We start from the raw sequence: 22,546 nt of genomic DNA on the forward strand, positions 1-22,546 counted from the left end.
AGCAATTTGATTTAGAATAATAAATATTTTATTTATAGTGATTTAGTTTTATTTTATTAAGATCTCATTTTAAAATAAAATTTGGGTTATTTTGGGATGGACCTCATAAAATTGAATCATAGCTGGTTCAAGCCTATGTAGACAACAGATGTTTAGTTGAACTTGATTTTGAACCTTCAGTCTTCCAACTCTGAAGCCAAGACATTACCACCAGATCAATGTTTCCTTTATTTTTAGCAGAAGATAAAGGAAGGATAGTCTGCTACGAGTTGCAAAATCTGATTTTGGCATACTTAATGCAATACAATAGTTTTCAAAATCAAGTTGATTTATTTGAAGTTATTAATGAGAAATATTATCTACTGAACATATGAAACACATTTCATTGGCATTATTTATGATTTTACTGATAAATAAAGTAAAAAAATTACAATGTAATTTTGTATTTTTCTTAGAAATAAAATTACGCTTTTTCTTTTCTTTCATTTTTTATTATAAGGTGTATGTAACCATTTATCTCATAAAGGAAAGGTGACATTTTATGTGAGCTATATCACGACTAGTTTTAAAATAACATGACAGAAATTTCAGGCTGAATTTCCAACTCATTGGTTCAAGATTTGATTCCGCAAACTATCTGTCATATGTGTACATCTTTCATGTTGTTAGGAGGTTGTTGTATTATATATTCTTGCCATTTAGTCTATTTCAATTTCATGACATCCATCAAAAATAGTTTATGTGCAACTCAACACAATCACTCAAAGTGGGACATAAATATAACAAAATAATATATTTTCCATTAAATGGCCATAAGTAACAAAAAAATTAGGACATAAAAAAGCAAAAGCACATGAACATCAACAAAAACATAACAATTTCAGCAATGTTTAAAAAATAAAGAATGCACAAATTATTTTAGACCAATTTCTCAGTTAACAAAATCATTGTATAAAAACGGCAAGTACTGTGGGGTTTTTTATAACAAATGCAGTTTTATTTTAAGTACAATTTTTTTTAAAAATACATAAAAATTTTCAATGTAAAAATTTGCATTCAGTTGTTGAAGTTTACATTAAAGGAAACTGTAATTATAAAAACAAACTCAACTTTCCACATGCTATTTGGCAAATAAAAATAACGAATAAATGGTCATGCATAATTAAACAGGTAGTTCTTACCTCCATCATTCTCTTCTTTGACAGGTTTAATGGGTACAGGTTTCCAGCTTGCAGTTCCATCGATTGTAACCTCTTCAACATCAGAGTTACTGAGATTAGTTAAGATACCCCAGATATACTGATCTACTTCTAAGCCTTCCAGCAAAGCAGGTTTACTATAAAACAGAAATTAAAAAGATTACAATTCATTTTGAAAAAAGAAAGATTAAGATCAATTTACAAATCGTTTGTTGCTTTTTAAAAAATGAAATGAATAAACAAAAACAGTGGAATTCATTTCTCCAAAATATTCTCACACATCTGTAATATAAGTGCTTTCCCAGAGAATGACTTGCATGTCACTGCCATACAATAGTTATGAAGTATTAATCTTTGGCTTGAGTTTACCATTTTTACTGAATCTATTGTATGGACCTTAGAGAGTTTTTTGGAAATTATTCTCTAACAAGCAGTTAATAGCATTCAAAAATCAGATTCTGTCTTAGATGCATTTTTCTCGACCAATCAAAACAAAAATTTGAAGGCTATTTACAAATGTAACTACAAAACTATATTTGTAGTCACAAAATGCCATACCAAATTTGATATATTTAAATCATCGTGTTTTTCAATTATCACGCTTACATGTTTATGTAAGTACAGACCGACAGATGGTCAATCTCTTGTTGGATTTGACTTAAAATTTGATAGAAATGTACAAATGTTTAAAGACTGTATACCAAATTTCATCCATTTAGTTCAAAGCACTTTTGAGTTATCTTTGTCACAGAAAAACACTTTTTAGAAATGTGTTTTTTGAGCTCAGGATGGTGTAAAACATAAAGATTCATTAAAATTTTGAGTTCAAATTTTTTGACGATTACAATACTTTCTCTACAATACATATACGAGAAGAAGAAAAAGAAGGGTTAAAATACTTTATTATTACTAATATTATAATAGTAATAAAGAAGAAAAAATATGAATAAAAATGCGTGGAATACACTAGAAAACAAAAACAATAAATAGTTGTTAAAAGATATAATTAACATACTTGCAAACTGGGCAGCGCCAAGCTCCTCGTTCACAATTCAGTTGCAAATAAGATTCAAGGTCAAAGCACTAAAATATCAAGTATTACAGTATAGACAAAAACATAGATTTTTTTATTTACATTCACAAAGAGCAGAAATAAATTATGACAAAGTATACAGTCTCCATTAAATTAAAATTTTCTAAATAAACCTGAATTTGAATGACATTTGCATAATATTTACTACCTCCAATTTCAAATACAATTTCTTGATAATAAAGTTTTTCAATTATTACAATTGCTGTGCAAATTTTAGGATTTTTGTTTTTTCAATGCTGTGTTAAATGTTATTTCTAATTTCCTAAAGCTCCTACAAAATCAATTGTAATGATTAGACATGAGAAAACACTCCATTTGAAAACAATGAGTTATTGAAGAAAGTGCAGAATACCTAATTTTCTGCATGTTTCTGAATACCTTAATTAACAAAATATTGTAAAGTGTTACAAAAACAACAGAGTGAGTGATGGAGATAATAATAAAGAAGTTATTAAAAAAAAGCAAAGCGTTTTATGTAGTAAGAAGGGGATTACAGTTTCAAGAAAATAAAAACAGATACAGTGTTTCAATCTTAACAAGAATGAAAATATTGCAATGAAAAATGTTTTCTTTGTATTAACCTTATATAAAGAAGGATTAAATACATTTTTTAAGTTAAGGATACATCTGAAAGTTAATAGTAAAGAATTCTCACAATTCAACTGCAAATTTCTATTTGACACAGTTTTTTCTATAACAAAGTTCTTAAGTGGAACAATGAGAAAATGAAATCAAATATGACTAATTTTAATGAAGGAAAAATAATTCAAGGACTTTCAAGTACTTCCTCTCATTCTCACAATTCAACTGCAAATTTCTGTTTAACAAATTTTTCTCTAAAACTAAATTCTTTAGTGGAACAATGAGGTACATGAAATTAAATTTGACCAATTTTAAGAAGATAAAAAAAAAAAAATTTTGTAAGGACTTTCAAGTATCTTTTAAAAAAGATTTAAAGAGCATAAAATTATATATTTTAGCTATGAAAATGCAAATTATAAACTCATGAAATATTTTAAAATTAAAATTCAATTTTTTCTAGTTTACTAGATCTAGATGATCAAATGAAGAGTATTAATGCTCATTATACAATTAAAATAATTACAGCTCTAAGGGGCTTTGAGATCAAAATCCAAGTATCCTTAATGTTAGTCATTGGAGTGCAACTATTAGGATGCTAATTTTGCAAAAACTACTGTTGAGTGCTCACTTCAGAAACATATTCACACTCTCAAAATAAATAAATTTTTTAAAAAAGTAATATATTGGTTTATCTTTCTCTCCCAAGAAATATTGGGTGCACATTTTGCATATAATCTAGAATCTAGTTAAAAAAAAAAAAAAAAGAGAGGTATTATAGATTTTTGAGGACTTATAGAATTTAATGGTGCAAGAGGCAAATTCATCATATTCAGAAAGATTGTATATCTTTAGAAGATCATTATATACATACACATTCTATTCAATAACAGATATAATGTATTTTCATGAAATTATTCGAAAACTAATTATTCCAGAAATTAAATATAAAATGTTCAAAAAAATAATGTAATTTAATACCTGTATATGTTTGCATTCTTGACCTCTAGCAGGCAGAGTAATTCTTTTGAATGTAATAGGACATTTGAGAGAAACTTTGATTGCAGTTTGTTCAACTCCATCTTCCATGTTGAGGGCATTATTTGATGCTGCGGCACTAGAAAAGTTTCGTTTGATTTTTGCCACGCAATGGTCTGCTGGCAGAAGACGCTTTCGAAGCAAGCCTTGAAGCACAGAACGAACTGTAGGACGATGGACAAGTTGCAAAAGGAAAAGATGAGACTAAAATAAGAAGACAAAGCTGTTAATTGAAATCTCATATCACATTAATAGAATGTTAATATGTATTATTTGGGTTATTATTAACATTTGGAGATAACAATGAAAAAAAAACTATCTATACATCTATTACATTTGCACTTTATAAACAATAATAAAAAAAATGTTTATAAGGTAGTCTATTATCTGTAAATTCCAAGCTATTAGAGTTATCCTTATGACAGCCAGACTTAGAAATTATCTAAAACTTGCAAAGCAGGTGTTCAAGTGAGTAGGTCAAAAATAATCTATATTTAATTGCAGAAAGCTTTATCTAAATTTTTAATTATTTAAAAATTAACTGATGGTTTAACATCTTCCTCAATAACTCTAGATCATATTAAAGAAAAAAAAATGTTTTAATATATTGCAAATGTTTTTTTAAAAATTTATATGATAATGTTAGGCTGGCATTTTTTTTCTTGAATGGACGCAATGCAAAAATTGTTACACCCAGAATGAAATGGCTTGTATAAGCAGGCCAAAGACCATATATAAAAATCAAGCTCAAACATTATCTAAATATTCTTTACTAAGAATATCTCCTTAACATATGGGCCTTTTTTGAACTAATACAATTTTTCTAAATTAAAATTTTTATTATCTAATTATTAAAGGTGTGGTCAAAATCACATGTAAATAGGAATTTCATTACACTTAACTAAGTATTGGTTATATCAAAAGGAATTTTAGATTCATACCATAGTTACAACTACTAGTAGAAAATTAATTATACCAATGACACACAAAAATAAATATTAAATATTTATACAAGTTCTAAATATATGTCATTCAACAGGATAAATTTTAAATTCATAAGAACAATATTATTTCACTAAGAAGATTTCATTTCTGACAAAATAATACACAGTAATAATACAATATGTAATATACAATGTATGTACGTATGTATGTAATGTTGTATTACATTGAAAAAAGAAAAAACAATATTTGCAGGTAAAATAAGCAGTTTATTGTAAAGTAATTAAATTAAACATTATGACTAAGATAGCCTTTATTTAATTGCAACTAAATATATATATATATCACAAATATAGAAACAAAATTTTTGCCAGAGGATTAACATATGTAAAAGCATTCTTTGAAGAAATAGGATTGGAGAGTGTTTTAACATCTATTTTACATAATTTAATGAAATAGGCTAATTTGTATCTTCTATCAAGATTTCTTTGTTGGAGCAATGACAAATATAGTGAAATAAGTATATCAAAATAGGAAAGTACCAAGGAGAGATTGTGTAGATAAATTTTGAACTTATATAATTTTTAGAAAAGAATTTGCCAAAGGAGCATTTTGGTTCTGTGGAGAAAAATAGTGGGAATAATAATATTATATATATAGTGTATAACAATAGAATTATCAAATGTGTTTATGACATAATGTAATGAAGTGATGTCTGGTTGCAGAGTATAAAAGGTAGATGTATATTAATACAATATAGTTAAAACTTACACAACAGCAAGCTGTAACAGTTATTTGTATAGTGTTACGGCCTGGTTGGCAAACTTCTTTGAGATACAAGGGCTTATGAGAAGCTTTGTTTTCTCCTCTATCTATGCTTAATGGAGTTGCATTGACTGAGACTTGAACCGATGCTGGCCAATTAGTGTTCATCTGCCGGTCTTCATGATGGAAGCATTTTAGCTGTAATTCCAAATCTGTCCGCCACATAAGTGTCTGATGAACAGAAGGCTTCAAGTGGAAGACATGATTGCTTACAGCTAAGTTGTGTTCCAACCTGAATGGAGCTAAGATGATACCATCTCGGACGGGAAACGTAAGCCGCAACTCATCATCTTCTGGAAATCAGACACAGAGTGAATAAAACTTCAAAATGTAAAACTTTTTACAGTTCTATTATATTAAGAAAAATATTTGTTTCTCATTATACTTAAAAACAAAATAAAGAGGTTGATGCATTATAATCATATAGAAAGATTATACATAAATTAATTAAACATTTTTTTGAATATTATATTTTTTTATATCATTCAATATACCTTTTATAGTAAAGAATTAGCATAAAAATGATGTTCAAGAATTTCACATCAATATATATGCTATTATATTTATAGGGTTTTTAATTTTTTTTAACATTAATTAATTTCCCCTAAGTAATATTTTTTTTTTACTCAAAATAATTCCTTTGCAATGCACAGTTAAATAATTTATTAAGAAAGAATAAAATTAATATGCTATAAATGACCTTTCTTTAATGATAGTTTTGATAATTAAAATAACTTGTAAAAAAATTTAACATTGAAAGTGTAAAATCAATTTCAATTTATCATTAAGGGGGAAAAATCATTACAAAGGCTTAAAATATGTTACATAAAGAGATACTAAATTAACTACAGAGTGACATTGAATTGAAACTTACATTTTTGCCTAAAAGAACAAAAGTGTTTTTTATAACAAAACTAGCCATCTTTGGTGATGCAACTTTTATTTTTGCTTCTTATATTTATTTTTATTATAGTTATTTACAATTTATATTTATATTAAAATAAATTGACATCAACAAAGTAAAAATAAATATTTGAATTATTCATAATTTGTTACTAAAATTGATAATCTGTATTTTTAAGCACATAATACATTCAGTTAAATTCAAATATTTCATTTTTAAAAAAAATTTTTTTGTCTAAAATACGGTATCTCACTTACTGGCTGGAGGTAGAGAAGGTTTAGTTTCAGAGAAATTGGGCTTAATGTCAGCTGTGGGTGATAAATATGGTGGAACAACAGATGCAGGTGTTAAAGGTGGAGTAGGATTCCCTGGAATTGGCAGAGGCTGGTAGTTCATATTCCTCTGAAGTTAGAGAAAAAATAATTATTGCTTCTAAAAAACAACTGAGTGATCATTTGGATTATTACTTTACATAATGTCCAATATTCTTTTAAAAAGAAAAAGCAACGAAAAACTGTAGCATCGATCTTTTCTTTCTTTTGCAGAATAAATACGTAACAAAATTTTGAGTACATCAAAATAAATAAATACAGAAACTTAATTAGAAGCATGAATTTTTTGTGCATAAATTGAAAAGAATCTTGATTAATAATAAAGTAGGTAAAAAATCAGTAGATATCTTGAATGGCATTATTCCTTGATATGTCAATAAGTATAACTTAAAAATTTACTGTACTATTGAAATGTAGTTCTACAAAGTTAGTCAGGTTAAGCTTCACCTGCTACTTGCTGATATAACAGGACTTTTGTTTTAAAGTAGGAAATTGGGCTTATTTAGCAATAGAGGTAGACATGTTTTTGGACAATTTTAAACAATTACAATATATATCAACAATATCATTTAAATGCTGAAATAAAACTTTGTTAAAAACTCAAAACCTAATAAAAAATATTTAGAATTATTATATAACAATTTATGCAATAAATTTCAATGAATGTGATTAATAGTGTACAGGATGTGACAGAATAATAGGAAGTTTTTTGAAATAATAAAAAAAGTTTTGTTATGAGAAAAAATATTGACAATGATTGCTTAATATTAAATGACAGACATAAACAAATAATCACATCTTTAGAATTATGTTCATTTTCACTTATGCAATGAATTTCTACAGTATATTTTTAAAAACATTACTCTAACAATTTTCACATTTTTTTTTGGAACAGTATCTAATTTGGATTCCCAGATAGTAATGTTTTCCTTTATGAAACCCTTAAACAGAAATTAACTCAAAGGATGATTGTGTTAAATGAGGAAATGGAATAATTCTGGTGGACTTTTAATCAGAAACAAACTTATGCTGAAATATATTAACTTGTCCATCTAGCTTCCAAAACCAGATTCTTGAATTCAATTTTAATTCTGATAAGCAATTTTAAATAGCAAATTCTGAGAAACTAAAGCCCAAAAACATTTCATTTTAGATCATATTTTCTGACCTATTTAACATTAATCTATTTAAAATTCAAATTTAAAAATAATTGTATAGAAAAGAAAATAGGAAAACACCTTTTTTTATAACACATTCTAATTATTGTTTAATTGTAAGATAAAAAATCCTTTTAAAAATTATAATATCACACAATTTTTTTTAGAATTATAAAACAGATTTTGCAAAAGGCAATTCATAGGAATTAAAATTTAAATGATACACGATTTTATTTTATACTTGAGTGCATGGCCCCTGTTAATTAAATGAAAATAAGAAATTCACTTATTTTAAAGGTACTTCCAAAGTTTAAAAAAAAAAAAAAAAAAGCGGTTGGGGTTCTCCAATATCGAGGAACCCTTAGGCAATTGCCTAATTAAAAAAAAAAAAAAAATCGGCCCTACTTATGTGCCCCATTCTTATTTAAATTAACCAATATTTAATTCAGATAAGTATCAGGGCCAAATATTAACAATCACAATATAAATTAAACATATTCATTGATTTCATTTATTGTTAGAACTTTTATTTCCTACTGTTCATAAGACTAGTCCAGCCATAGTGACCATACCTGCATGTTTGGCTGGGTGAACTGATTTGTGTAATGTGGATCATACTGTGTCTGTGGAGGTGCACCATTCATTTGTGATTGATGATAGTAATGACTGGGTTGATTGCTGTAGGGGGGAGCCTGAGGCCTAAGTGAGGATCGCATTTGTTGTTGAGATGGATATGTTGAGGATGACATATGTTGCGGTGGATTATACTGCTGTTGTTTGCCATACTGGGATGGAGGTGGGTTTCCAGGATACTGAGAACAACACACACAACCCTGGGGAAAAAAATGAAAACATTCTAAATTTAGAAAAAATAAAAATAAATAAAGATGAATCTGAAAAAGCATAATATATCTAAGTTATTTTTTTCTTTCAAATAAAATATTTTTTATTTAAGTTTTAAATGCCTGCATAGAATAATAAAATCTTTACAAAAAAAAAACTTCATTAAACGTTATGATTTATGTAGTGAGAAAGAGTTAAAGGTTAATGAACTATTTTTTTTATTGAAAATAGACATCATGTCGCAGCAACAGAGATAAAAATGATCAATATTTTACAATGGAGAAATGCCGCAGTTGAATTATTTTTTCACAAGGGCAATAAATGGCTGTCAAATTTTAAATTTAATGAGGCACAACATAAGAACAGAAGTCATCAAATCTTTTTGTCACAGTTCATTTAACTGTATTTTATTAATTTTAATGACACATTTCATTCAAAAACATAAGCAATTTGTAAGAACCAATGATGACCACATCTGTTTAAAATATTCTTTCATTTTTATTATTTTTATTAAAATTATAAAGAGGATAAAAGAGGTGAAAATGGCTTCTTAATAGTTTAAAAGGAGAGCAAAATATAAATATATTGAGATTTGAACAAAATGGTTAGTTAAATATCTTCTTTGCAAAAAGAGATAGCTGAGTGGTAATTTTAAGAATAATCACATATTTAACAATTTTTTTATAAAAATATATGAAGGTTGAATTTTTAACATCATGTATAAAAAATACTCTTTGTGGTTTAGCATATTTCAGTATATGGTATAAAAATAACAATTATAGAGCTAATTTTTGTCTTTTTTAAATTTAAACAAGTACATAAAATAAAGGAGAGTGAAGGGGGTCTCAATTCATATATTCAAAGGCACTAGGCCAATTTAATTTTGGAACACACACCAGTTTTTTCAGGTGGAAAAAATGCTAGACAATACATAATTAGACAACATATTCAGTTATGTTTGTTATGTAATTATGCTACTAGCTTAGTAGTATAGCAATCAAGGACAATGATGTTGTGAGTACCATCAGAGCAAAATAGTAGTGCATTTAACTCATTTTTTTTTAAAGTAAAGGTGAAAAAAATAATGTTATACTCTTAAGTATAATGTTTTATACTTATAAAAATACTGTTGCACAAGCACCATCTATTTTTATAAGCCAAATGTAACAATTATGGGGGGGGGGAGGGAATTATATTATACCTCGGATGCCTATGCCACAGTACTAAATGAAATGTCTTCATCATAATTAAAAGGTTTAGAATAAAGACAGGTTGTTTACTTACTTGCCCAGGATTATAATTTTGTGGAGGATTTGAACCATAGGACTGCATTCCTGGACCATATTGTTGCGACATCATGTTGTACTGTCCTGGCCTCTTCTGAGCCATGTGCTGCTGGGGACAAGGGTATGGAGAAGCTCTCGTTCTGCCCTGAGAGGCAATTCCTGGATTGTTTCCAGAGTACATAGAAGGATGTAATTGTCCACCCATCCCCATAGCTGTTTTGTTCATGCCCATTGGGCCATTCATGCCCATGCCATTGTTCATAGGATTCACTGAGGACATGTTATTGGGCATGTTCATCATACCATTTCCAGGCATATGGGAACTCATAGGATTGTTCATATGTGTTCCTAGAGGACTGGAAACTCCAGTATTTGAAGATACTCTTTGATGATGGGAATTATAACTTTGCTGGAATTGTTGATTTGGCATCCCCTGGAATAAGAAAAATTTATTAATCATCTTTAAACGTAATTTTAATGAAAATTAGTGGTTTTAAAAATACATTTATTAGTATATTAAATTTTTTTTTCATTTTCTACTTTCCAATCTTTAATTAATAAATTATCTTTATTAAATTTAGCCCAGATTTTTTTTTTTTTTTTTTTTTTTTAGAAATGCCTTTTTACTAACATGGAATAAATGGAATGTACTTTTATTAATTATTTTATATTACAAAATCCTAAAGTCAATCTTTCTCGGATTCACTACTAGATGGCACCACTCATATGGAATCAAAATTTAGTTGAATTTATCAATTAACTGATGATTAATTTCTGAAATATTAACATAATGTAATGACAATCAGAACATATTTGTACACAATTTCAAAAATCTAGCATATTAGGAAATTTAAAAAAAAAGTGAGCAAAAAGTGCGGAAAAATTTTCTACAACATTTAAACTATATTCAGAAGATAAATATAGGAATAATTCAAATTCTTACATTCAATGAATGAAAGAAATACATCTTTAAAAAATTTGAAGGTACTAATGCATAATATTATATTTTACTTTATTTTTTTTTTCACTTGAAGCAAACCTGAATTTTTTTTTAGGTTATATCAACTCACCTGATTGTATTGATTATTCATAACAGCTTCCTGCTGTTGCCTTTCCTGCAACGCAACTACACTAGCGGTTGCAGTGGCCGTAGCAGTTGCAGCAGCTGCAACTAAGGCAGCAGCACTAAGTGCAGATGAGGATGATTGAAATTCTGAACCAGTATTGTGCCCTGCATTTCCCATCGTATTCGGTCCCATTGCTGCGTTCATCTGATTTGGATTTGCACTATAGCTGCAAGAGAAAAGACACATTTAAGGAATCACAATTAACAGGATAATGAAAACAGAAGTGCATTCTCTTTTTTTTACTAGCCGTCTTTAGCGATCAATTGGGAATAATGGATGTGTTTATTTTCCGTCAGATCTTTTATGCATTGAATTGTGATAGATAGCAAAGAGGTGATTGATACCAAAGATATTATTTCAATAGTCTTACACCCTATGAATGGAATTTTAATGAAATATTAAAAAAATTAAGAATTTTCTCAATTATTTTTGCTTAGTTGTATTAAGATTCTTATAAAAAAGTTTGCCATCAATGGTGTTTTTCGATTCAAATAATTTATTTAAATGATCCCATTTAGATTTGTGACCCAACATTGAGAAAAAAGCTCGAAGATAAAGTATCTAAGCTCTCAAACAAAATAATAATATTAAATATAAAAACTCAACACAAAAAATCCACTAATTTGTAATGAAATTTGTTATATTATGGGGACTTATTAATTCTTTTTATCGCTAAATGATAAAAAATGTTAGCGATCTTATATTGGAAAGCGATTCGGAGTTTAAGAAGCCTTTATGTAAGTGGTTTAGTGACAATGCTAAACTAGTGTATCACAAAGCATGTATTGATTTTTTATTCAATCCATATTTCTTGAATGGGTGACAGAAAAAAGATTTAAACTAACTAAACATTGGCTAATTTTTGTATCAAAACGGGTTACACAGAAAAAAAAAAGTACCAATAATAAAAATTTGAACACAGATGATAGCAATCAACAAAGTTTACTGACAAAATGCTCTGCTTTATTCACAAGGAAATAAGGGGGGGGGGGAATGGAATGGTAATAATTACAGTGAATTCGCACGCACATTTTAAGCGACCGGTTGAAATATCTAGTGCTCTTAAACATGAAATTTTCATGTTTTTTAATAAATAAAAACTCACAGTTTAATTAATTGCCAAAATAATTCATTAAAACCTTTAATAAAAACTTCTTCATTTCAACTTTACTCAGAAATGATGAAATAATTATGAGCTAAACTTCAATTTTGTCTTATATACTTAAGTAAGAATCATTTTAATATTAGCACACGATGGAATCCAAATGCATCCGTAAGCAAATGCTTTTTAAATATCTTATTTTCAATATAACAAACATTAAGATTTTTTTTTATTGGCTGAGAATATATTTTTATTAAATAAATTTTAGTATTCTTTAAAACCAATAAAAAACTTTGCCAAATAATATTGGGCAAATATATATAAATAACTCCCATCCCCCACCCCTTTGAAATTTCAAAAAATAAAAGGCAAAGTAATTTCAATGTTTCACCTATGCCTAGTGCTAGAGCATCTATAAATTTCCCTATTATTTAAAAATCGTTTGCATCTATTAAATTATGTATTACGATTTGTAAAATTATAAAAACCGAAAGGAAAATTACGAAAAAAATAAAACTAGAAAAAATTTTTATAATGAAAAAAAAAAAAAAAAAAAAAAAAATTTTTGGATTTTGGGATGACAAAAATATTTCTTGAGATTTAATTTGCACTGAAGTTACTATAAAAATTTTTTATTTCCCGATTAACTAGATATAAAATTAAGTTTGGCATTTCCAAAATGCTTTCTAATTCTTGTTTTAAATAAAAAGCGCGCAGAATTTGATTTCATTCGGCCGCATTTTTTAAGAGAAGACGTGGAACACTCATGCATACAAAGGCACAATGGCTTTTAGTAATATTTAAATACTGATAAACAGTGCGATTAATTACTTCAAATAAATTAACCATTAACTCACGATGTCGTAGTATAATAAAAATGCGCGAACGGCGGTCAAATGGGTCACAGTGTAGTTAACCCGATTAACTTTTAGACTTCACCGCTGTTTCGCATACTGTGGAATTTTATCTCGGCATTCGGTCGAACCAGAAGAAAAGGGTTTGATGTGTATCTATCCATCTGTTCTGCATTTTCGAACTTTACAGCTCTGAATACATCCTAACAACAGCCTGTGGCGGAATGTATCGATGGTTGGCAGACTGGATCAGTGCGATGCAGTGGCCCGAACGACACTTTGCTGAGCGTGACCTTCGCAGTCACACCCCAGCACACTACTCAAGTGCCAAAAAGCCGGTGGCCTTGAAAGGGTCAGTAGATGTATAGTAAGGTGAGCGCGAAATGTTAATCAGGTCCAGATTGAATACTAAAGAGGATTAAGAACAACCGACAGAAATCCAAGGAGGGCATTTAAAAAAACAAATAAATAAATAAAAATAAAAAGAAAGGAAGAGCCAGGCTGCTCGAATTTCACAACCCGATTCCTTGCAAGTCGTGTCTCCGAAGGAAGCAGCGAATAATGCTCGGAATCTTAAATGAGACGTCAGTTGACTCTTACCAAAGCTTTAAATTGAGGGCATGTCAAAAAACAACAGACTGGCGCAGAAAATGACAATGCAATAACACGCCAATTATCCGTATTAATCAGGACTGGATTATCAAGTAGGCAAGTGCTTAGGATGTCCTGCAACTTTTGGGAGTGACGAGTTAACACATTTTTTGAACATTATTTTCAAAAATTAAATTTTGAGCATTTATTACTTTCTCACACATGTAGGTATAGAGAAAATATTGATTTCGACGAATCTCCATGTTTTAGATCTCCCTTAGTTAAAAAAAAAAAAAAAAAAAACACATATGTGGAAAATGTCTGCCTGCCTGTGACAAAGACAACTCAAAAATATTTTGTTCTAGATGGATGAAATTTGGTATGTGGTCTTTATATCAAATTTGCAGATTTCTATCGAATTTCGAGTAAAATATATCCAGAGGAAATCCGTCTGTCCGAATATAAATAAGAACGATAACCACAAAACGACGAGTGCTAAATGGATAAGATTCGGTATATAGATTTAACTTTTATACAGCAGAGATCTAGCAAATTTTAAATCAAATCCAACAAGAGATTGACAAGAGCCTTTCGGTCTATACTTTAATACATATGTACACGTGCTAACTGAGAAAAACACAATGATTTAAACATATCAAATTTTGTATGACATTTTATGACTATAAATGTAGTTTTGTGCCAATTTTTGTTTGTTTGTTTATTTTAATTGGTTGGAATAATGCATCTAAAACACAAATTTGTTTTTTTAATACTAACAACCGCATGCTAGGGATTAACCACCAACAACTCGCCAAGGATGACGTCGTAAATTCAGTAAAAATGCTAAATTTACGCCGAAGGTTAATGTTTCATAATTATTGCATGCCAATGACATGGGCATGCAAAAGAGGGGATAAAAGAGAAGAATTTATAACAGAGTATGTGAGAACGTTTTGGAGGGACCAATCCTGTAGGTTTAATTTACCAGAGTTGCGCGTTCCAGCTCATTCAGTTTAAAATAATTTTTCAAATTTTTAAACATTATTCAAAGAACGTTACCAACTGATTACTTTCTGCACATTTTTTTAATTGTTATTTTACAATAATTCTAAAAAAAAGTTGTTTAATTATTTATAGAATATTCCATTCTATTAAAATTTGAATTTGGAATTACTATTATTTGTGCATGAAGTTCTGAAACTAACTAAATATTTCGTAATTTCATTTTGCAAAAATTTGCTACTTAAAACTGTTTACTATTCAATTAAAATAATAAAAGAAATAACTTATTTTAGAATATAAGGGGAATGAAGCCCCGAGACTTGCATCGCCTAAGACGGGGATTAATCCGGTTCTATTATTAATTAGGACGTAACCTCATCTAATGAATGGAATGTTCGAATACTTAAGAAAAATAAAAATGATTTTTTAGAAGCAAAAAAACAAAAAATACGCAATTTGCTTATTATTGCATTAGTTTAAAGATTACTAAAATAATATCGCTTACATTTTATATATTTGCATATTGCATTTATAAAATCACTGATCACATCAGTCAATCATTGTCTTTACTCATTTCTTTCTTTATCCTCCATACAAATCTGAATGCATGGAATTCTACAGTCTGTAATGTTTGCAGACATGCATGCATTCATGCAATGTTTGTTTATTTACGTTCTTGCAAGCAGTGTTTGATTTGCAACAAATAAGGTTAGTTCTCAACTGCCTGTCAATATTAGAAACACTGTAACTTTTGAGCATTAGTTAACACAATAACTTACAAGAGTGCTTTAAAGTTTTTGAAGTAGATAAGTCTTAAATTATATTAACAACGCACAGATCTTTACACAATATTTTTTCTCCAAAAATTGCACTTAAAATCGATACGAAAAGAATATATTGAATTGAATAACAAGTTTTAAGGCGGGGAGGAAAAAAAAATCAAAACATTCATGAATTTTACACGATATATAATATATATATTTTCATCCCAAGTGTCCCAAGTTACTTAATAAATGTATAATTTATAAAACTCCGAAGTTTTCCGAAGAGATCATGCATTACATTTTATCTAAATAATCTCCTCCCCTCTATTAGGGAATCTGGTTTTGAAAGAATACTATTATAATAGTAAACGCAAAATATTTAATGAAAAATACACACAGAAATAATATAAATTAATGCAAGGTTATTAAGTAGATAATATTGCTTTTACCTATATTAGGCTCTTTTAACTCTTTAAATAATTTTCCCTACATATAATAGTATTTATTATTTGCATTTCACGAGATAGCTTTCCACTGGTAATGTTTGCATATTAGGCGCCTAATATATATATCATGCCACAATCCCTTCAATTTCAACTCGAAACGGAAGATGAATGATTCGAGTCTTAATGCTTTCCAAGATCTCTCCTTCTCAATTGTCAGAAGGGTTAGCCCACCCCAACAGATGCAAATAAAACTAATGTTTCAAAGAAATATTCTTCTCCCAAAGAATCTAAAAAAAAAAAAAAAAAGGTCATTCATAAAACAACCGTCATTCACAAGTTTACACAGGAAGTGGCAACCACACTGAAAAAGGTAAGTAAACACCAAATTGCAGGTGCCATACACGACTGTTGGGCAACAAATTGTGCAAAATTCTGAGAAACAATGCGTAACAGGAACTGATTTAATACAGCAGAGTTTGAATTCAGCCACTGGCAGAAGTAGTTTATTGACTCAACCAAATGCCACAAAATTCATTTTAAAAAATGAATTTTTACTTATGGAAATATTTAAGGTCCAATAATGGTAAGCTTTCTGCATTTTAATGGAATAAATGGGACATGATTTAATGTTTATTTAATCTTCTTTCTCAGCGATTGTTCAAAAATAGACTTCAAAATAGTTGGGTTTTTATCTTTGATAAAGTAATATTGGCCTGAGTAATTGATAAATATTTCATTTTCCTTCCTTTGTTATATCTTCTAATAAAAAAGATGGACGTATGCGTGCGTGTGTTAGTGCTCTATTCGTTAGACCGTTTGATCTATAGCTAGTAAACTTGGTACATATAACCCTTGGATCGTGAAAATAAACACTTCAAAAAAATTTTTAAACTTTAATTAGAATTTTAATTAATTAAATATCAACTGACTTTTGCCCCCCCCCCTCGCAATAGCTTTAGTACTGATATTCAAACATGGTTGAATGAATTGATAGCCTTTTCACATTTAGATTTATATATATCAAAAAGATTATTCATTTATTCCCTGTTTTCTAGTTTGCTGTGTTTAGAATTATCATATTCACAAGTTGACAGACAGACATTATTTCAAAGACTTTTTGGCCTCGGAGAGTTCTGAAACGAATCTCGATATGGAGTTTTTAAACGGAAATCTTGCATGATCTCAAGAATTTCCCATTGTTCCGGAATTATTAATTTATTACAAATTCTTTCTGTAGAAGGAGCAAACGAATGATTTACGAGGTACAGAAACATATTTAGTCATTCAGCGCTTCACAACGTACCGTGATGAAGTCTTTTTCTAAAAGACAGAATATACCTGGCAATAAATTAAAGAAGACAACAGAGACGACGAATATAATGCAACTGTCCAAACACCAGCCCCGCCCTGGCTCTTTAAATATTTAGCAACGAGGTTAGAACAATAAAACACGAGTTGGCTCAGTTTCGAGTTTACCACCCAGTTCATTTTAGCTGATTAACATAACTGATAAATAATGCATAATTTATCAGGATATGACTGTTCAAAATTCTTTTGACTCCCATGTCAGCAATTCGCTAGATAAAACCACTGTGAAACAACGTCACTTCAGAATAAAATAATAAATGAAGACGGGTTATTCCCTGTCATAAAAATATAATATAATGAGCAAAATGTATTAATTTCTTTGAAAACAGAAGTGCATTTAGCACGACTTCTGTATTTCGTTCAAAATTTGACGTAAATCTACAAACTTGATTTAAACATATACCGAATTTCATAGTTTACCTCTACGCTATTCTGAGTTTTCATAGTTACAGACAAACAGTAGCGCATTTCTTATATATCTTTCTATAGACTGATCTAAAACGATATTTAAATGAAATGACAAAAAAATTGAAGTTTTAATAAACTGATTTTGACAAATTCAATCTTACTAATACAAATTCATTTAAAAATAGTAAAACTTTTGATGACAGTATTAATATATTGCTACTCAGAATTGAAAATAATAATTAATTTTTAAAATAAAAAATTATCATAAAAATAAGAAAAGTCATATTCTTATTGCATATCTTGAATATAAATTATATATATTTTATTTTATCCAATTTAAGTGCACACAGGAACATATTCAATTAAAAAGAAATCGTCTGACATGTTGACTGTGCGCGAGTGTTATATATAGTATTACGAATGAAATTAAGTTCATTAAAAGTTCTTTCAATAGTGTTTTGACGAACAAAAAAAACTGAAGAGTTCCCTGATGTTTAAAGAATGGACGGTAGAATAACTTCATCATCGTTAAAATTAGCATCAAATAACACACAAGGTACCACTGAGATGCTTCATCTCTCAAGAATGGCAATAACTATTGCAAAAAACTTGTAGAGTGACAAGATGAAATTGGTTATAACGCCATCTCGCGGCATAAAGAAACAAAATGATCGAACGTCTTCAATTTAAAACAAGGACGTACATTATACATATTAATATTAAGAAAGCAAAGCTTAAAATGCATATTGGTTTGTTCATATTTCCCGAAATTGTGACGTCACAAGACAGACAAAAAACAAAAGATGCTATTTTCGGACAAAATATTACCCCAATATACTTTTTCCTGTCAGAATAATTCAAATAGCAGATTTCCGCTAGCATTGCAGACTTTAACATATTATTGTTGTTTATACAAGAGATCCAACCAATGTGGCAGTAGGCGCGAGAAATGAAATTCAAAGCTGCAAATCTGAGAGAACACTAAATATAAAATAAAGGCATCTTGTGATTTTTTTTTTTTTTTTTTTTTTTTTGTCTTTTGGACATGTTTTATGACGTCACAATTTTGAAAATCTAAAAAAAAGTGTATTTTTTATATTTCATTCTCAGCCTTGCAGGACATCCTTTCATACTAAATCGAAAGCATCAATAATTTTGTAATTGACTTTTTTTCCTATACATTGCATTACTTTTAAGACCGGAATGCTAATTCTGCTATTTGCCATAAGGTGACGTACTAACCGATATCACCCTTGCTCTCGGAAACACGGAACGTCAGTAATGATGTATAACTGAAAGCTTTGCACCGTACAAATGAAATATTTTATCATTAAAATGGAGGCAAATGAACTGGAGTTAAAATTAAATGATGTATAAATGTAATTATCAAAGAATTTTTCTTCAATCGAAATTTTTGACCTAAATTGAGAGTTTATGCCTTTTTATATTAGGTTCCACACAGACAAAATATAATCTGTACATAATTCTAAATGTTCCTCTTCAAAAGACTGTACTTGTGTTGCACCAATAAGTTTGCTATTACCATTTTTCGACAAAGCAAGGTTTCTAATTAATAAACTCTCCAATATTTTGAATCGAAAAGACCAAAAATACAGTGGCGTAGATAAAGTAAATGGGACCTGGGACATAGCATTAATTTTTCGTACATTCACGATATTTCTCTTAAAACAGTGATATAAATTTTATAAGTCCTCCAATAGTGACGCCTGCGGGCATCTATATCAAGCATTATATATCAAGAGCTGAAAAATAATTGGCATTAATTCTGAATGGAGTTGAAAAAATGAAAAATGTACAAGTTACCAATTTTTTTTTTTTTTAAGTTAATGCCTTCTCTGGGATAAACAAACATTGAAAAAAAAAGGGGGGCGAAAAGAAATTCAATTATTGCATAGAAAACAAACATAAATAATGTTTTCAAAAAATCGTTATGTTTTGAAATTTTGGTCTAAAAATTTCATATCATGATAATGCTTTATACCCGATTCGTTTGGCTTGACAGTATCAGCTGTAGAATACTGTGAATAATGACTTCCCACCCCTTCACCATCATGCAATTACAATGTTGCAAGACTAAAACATTATACTGTTTGACAACGGATTATAAAACTCCACGCGCTTTTGCGCATGCGTTAAGATGAGTTTAATTCGTCAAAATAGAGGTCAGAGGAAAGATGAAAGGAGGAGCTGTTTACATTTAACAATGAAGTAAACTCGGATTACTTGCGGTTTTATGAGACGTAAACATTACAGATGATTATTATTAGAGAAGGAAAAAGGTACTAATGCACAGTAAAACATTTCAGAGAAATTTTTATTTAATGTAAGGAGCATAAACATTAAATTATGAAGAATAAATTAAAAATTTCAGTTCTTAAAATTTGTTATTACTTTTGTACAAAATAATAACGATCTTTTTTTATATTAAAATGCTTCTTTTTTTATATGCTACTGAATTTTTTCGACAATATTTTAAAATTAACAACAATAAAGTCAACACTAGCACAAATTACGACAGCCAGAGATCTGACGAAAAAATAAAATTCGTTTGCATTCCCTTAACAAAATAAAAAGTCCTGTAACAATTTTGAAACATTTTTTAGCTCACACTCTCTCTATAAATATCTTGTTCAAATTTTCAATCATTAATAAAATACTTTTTATTCATCTACTCAAGTTCAAATACATTTTTTTAAAACCTGTATTTGATGACACTTGATAATACAGTGTTTTTTCAAATATTAATTAATTAATTAAATTTGTTCAGTAATTTCTGTTTTGTCGCCAAATCCGTCGCCATAACGCCAAGCTCTATTTTGCCAATTAATGTTGTAATCCTGTCATATGTATATATATATTTATATTAATTGTAATTATTTAATAAAAAGTAACTAAAATTTAAAAAAAATTATATATTACTTGTTAATAATTAGAGGAATACGGCACAAAAGTAAAATTGATTTACTGATAAAAATACTTTTTGTGCTATAATGAAGTCCAAGAGTTGCTGCTGTAAATCATCAAATGTTTGACAGCCTCCTAATTAATTAAAAATAAATACTTACAAATTTGAAAAGCACCCAATTAGTGAGCAATTACGACTCAACAAGTAACAACAGATGACATTTGGAAACTGCACATCCAACTGTCTGTTTCTGTCTTTGCATGTTACGATTTTTAAATTATACATGTTAAAGAAAACATGCCAGCAAAAAGAAACAAAAGCGTATTAAAAACAACCTTAAAAATGTACGTTACTGAAGGCGGAAAAATAAAAAATGCACGGCGAATGACCCAGAATAATTAAAACAAAATTACCAGAGACGTTGACAAGGGTTAAAGCTCCCATTAAGAATCAAATGTCAAGGCACAAAATTTTTGTATTCAAACTGCCTTTTGCTGAGCCATAGTAATCTAAATCACAAAAACTAATTATTACAATAAATTTTTAGTTCGCTGTTCATAAACATTAATAATTTTTCGCCTTTATACCGTTTTGAAAAAAACTTATTATAAATTTAAAAAAAAAAAAAAAACTATCTTGGGTGATGTCTTACTTCTCGCATACTTCTTAATCTAGTGGGTCCTTCTTTCCTTTCTGTATTAAAATTGGGAACCTTGGACATTGCCTAAAGTCACGAGTACGCATATTAATTATCAGTCTCACACATGAGCGTTTTGTACTTCAGAGTAAATGCAGAAAGATAATGCATTTTGAATATCCTTTTTTCGACCACGAAGAAATCAAAAATTGGCAAGAGAACAATAACTTTAGCAACAAGATCATATATTAAATTTCATTTATTTAAGTTGCTGCCTTTTTGAATTTTCGCACAAAGACAGAGTCAACGAAGATGCAGACTGTCTACTTTTTTTTTATGAATGAGTTTTTGACAGAAACCCAAATTTGATGAAAAGACCAAATAACTAATTTCATTAGACTAGCTCAAAGTATTTTTGAATTATCTTATTTAAGGACAAATAAATAGAATTTGAAAAATGTATTTTGCGGTTCAGAAACATAAAAAATCACTAAATTTTTTTATTGGTGATTACAATTTTTTCTCTGTAAGGTTCGTCTGTTTTGCAGCGTATTAAGTTGTCCTAAGTTCAAGTTAAAAAATTAATTTCATTAATAAACAAAATCGACTTTTTTAAACCTAATCTAATATATAATTATAAGTTATCTAATAACAATAAAAAAAAGAAGTATTACATTATAATTCTCCTTTCTAAATAACATGTTGGCCTACACAAAGCTTAAAAGTTTTCTACACCTTTGTCGAAAATTTAATTTGTGTTAAAAAAAGGACAACAAGAATTAATCACAAAATATTGGGGGAAAAAAAAGCAACGATGTTAAAAAACGCTAGAGACAACTCCAGAGACCACAAACACATGTTCAGAACCAAGAATTGTTTACAAATTATATGATCCACTGGCAACAAGTAAATCACCCCACCGCATGCAACAAGCGCGGTTAACTGAAACCAATGACGACATCATTCACGTGAGCAAGACCACGAGTCAAAGTACGACATTGGTTGGCAGGCACCCGCACTATCCTATCGTGTCACGTCTACAATTCGCGATACAGACGAAAAATTTCCGTGTCTCAGACACATAAATCAATTTCCGATGCAGCAGTATTCACATGCTTTCAAT

The 22,546-nt window shown here is 29.0% G+C and overlaps 1 protein-coding gene across 8 annotated transcripts in view; it reads right to left on the bottom strand.

Annotated features, from left to right (window-relative positions):
* Window positions 1-22,546, bottom strand: part of LOC129962579 (zinc finger MIZ domain-containing protein 1-like) — a 336,461-nt gene that overhangs the window by 7,668 nt on the left and 306,247 nt on the right. For 7 of the 8 annotated variants that reach the window (XM_056076373.1, XM_056076375.1, XM_056076377.1 and 4 more), the window contains 8 exons: window positions 11,269-11,491; window positions 10,197-10,631; window positions 8,642-8,902; window positions 6,838-6,982; window positions 5,623-5,969; window positions 3,853-4,113; window positions 2,215-2,282; window positions 1,182-1,336 (listed from right to left, as the gene is read on the bottom strand). In XM_056076373.1, coding sequence (XP_055932348.1) covers window positions 1,182-1,336; window positions 2,215-2,282; window positions 3,853-4,113; window positions 5,623-5,969; window positions 6,838-6,982; window positions 8,642-8,902; window positions 10,197-10,631; window positions 11,269-11,491 — 1,895 coding nt within the window. The remainder of the gene's footprint in view (window positions 1-1,181; window positions 1,337-2,214; window positions 2,283-3,852; window positions 4,114-5,622; window positions 5,970-6,837; window positions 6,983-8,641; window positions 8,903-10,196; window positions 10,632-11,268; window positions 11,492-22,546) is intronic. The other variant, XM_056076372.1, reaches the window with a different exon arrangement.

Source organism: Argiope bruennichi, chromosome 3, assembly GCF_947563725.1.
Source record: "Argiope bruennichi chromosome 3, qqArgBrue1.1, whole genome shotgun sequence".
Classification (NCBI taxonomy): Eukaryota; Metazoa; Arthropoda; class Arachnida; order Araneae; family Araneidae; genus Argiope; species Argiope bruennichi.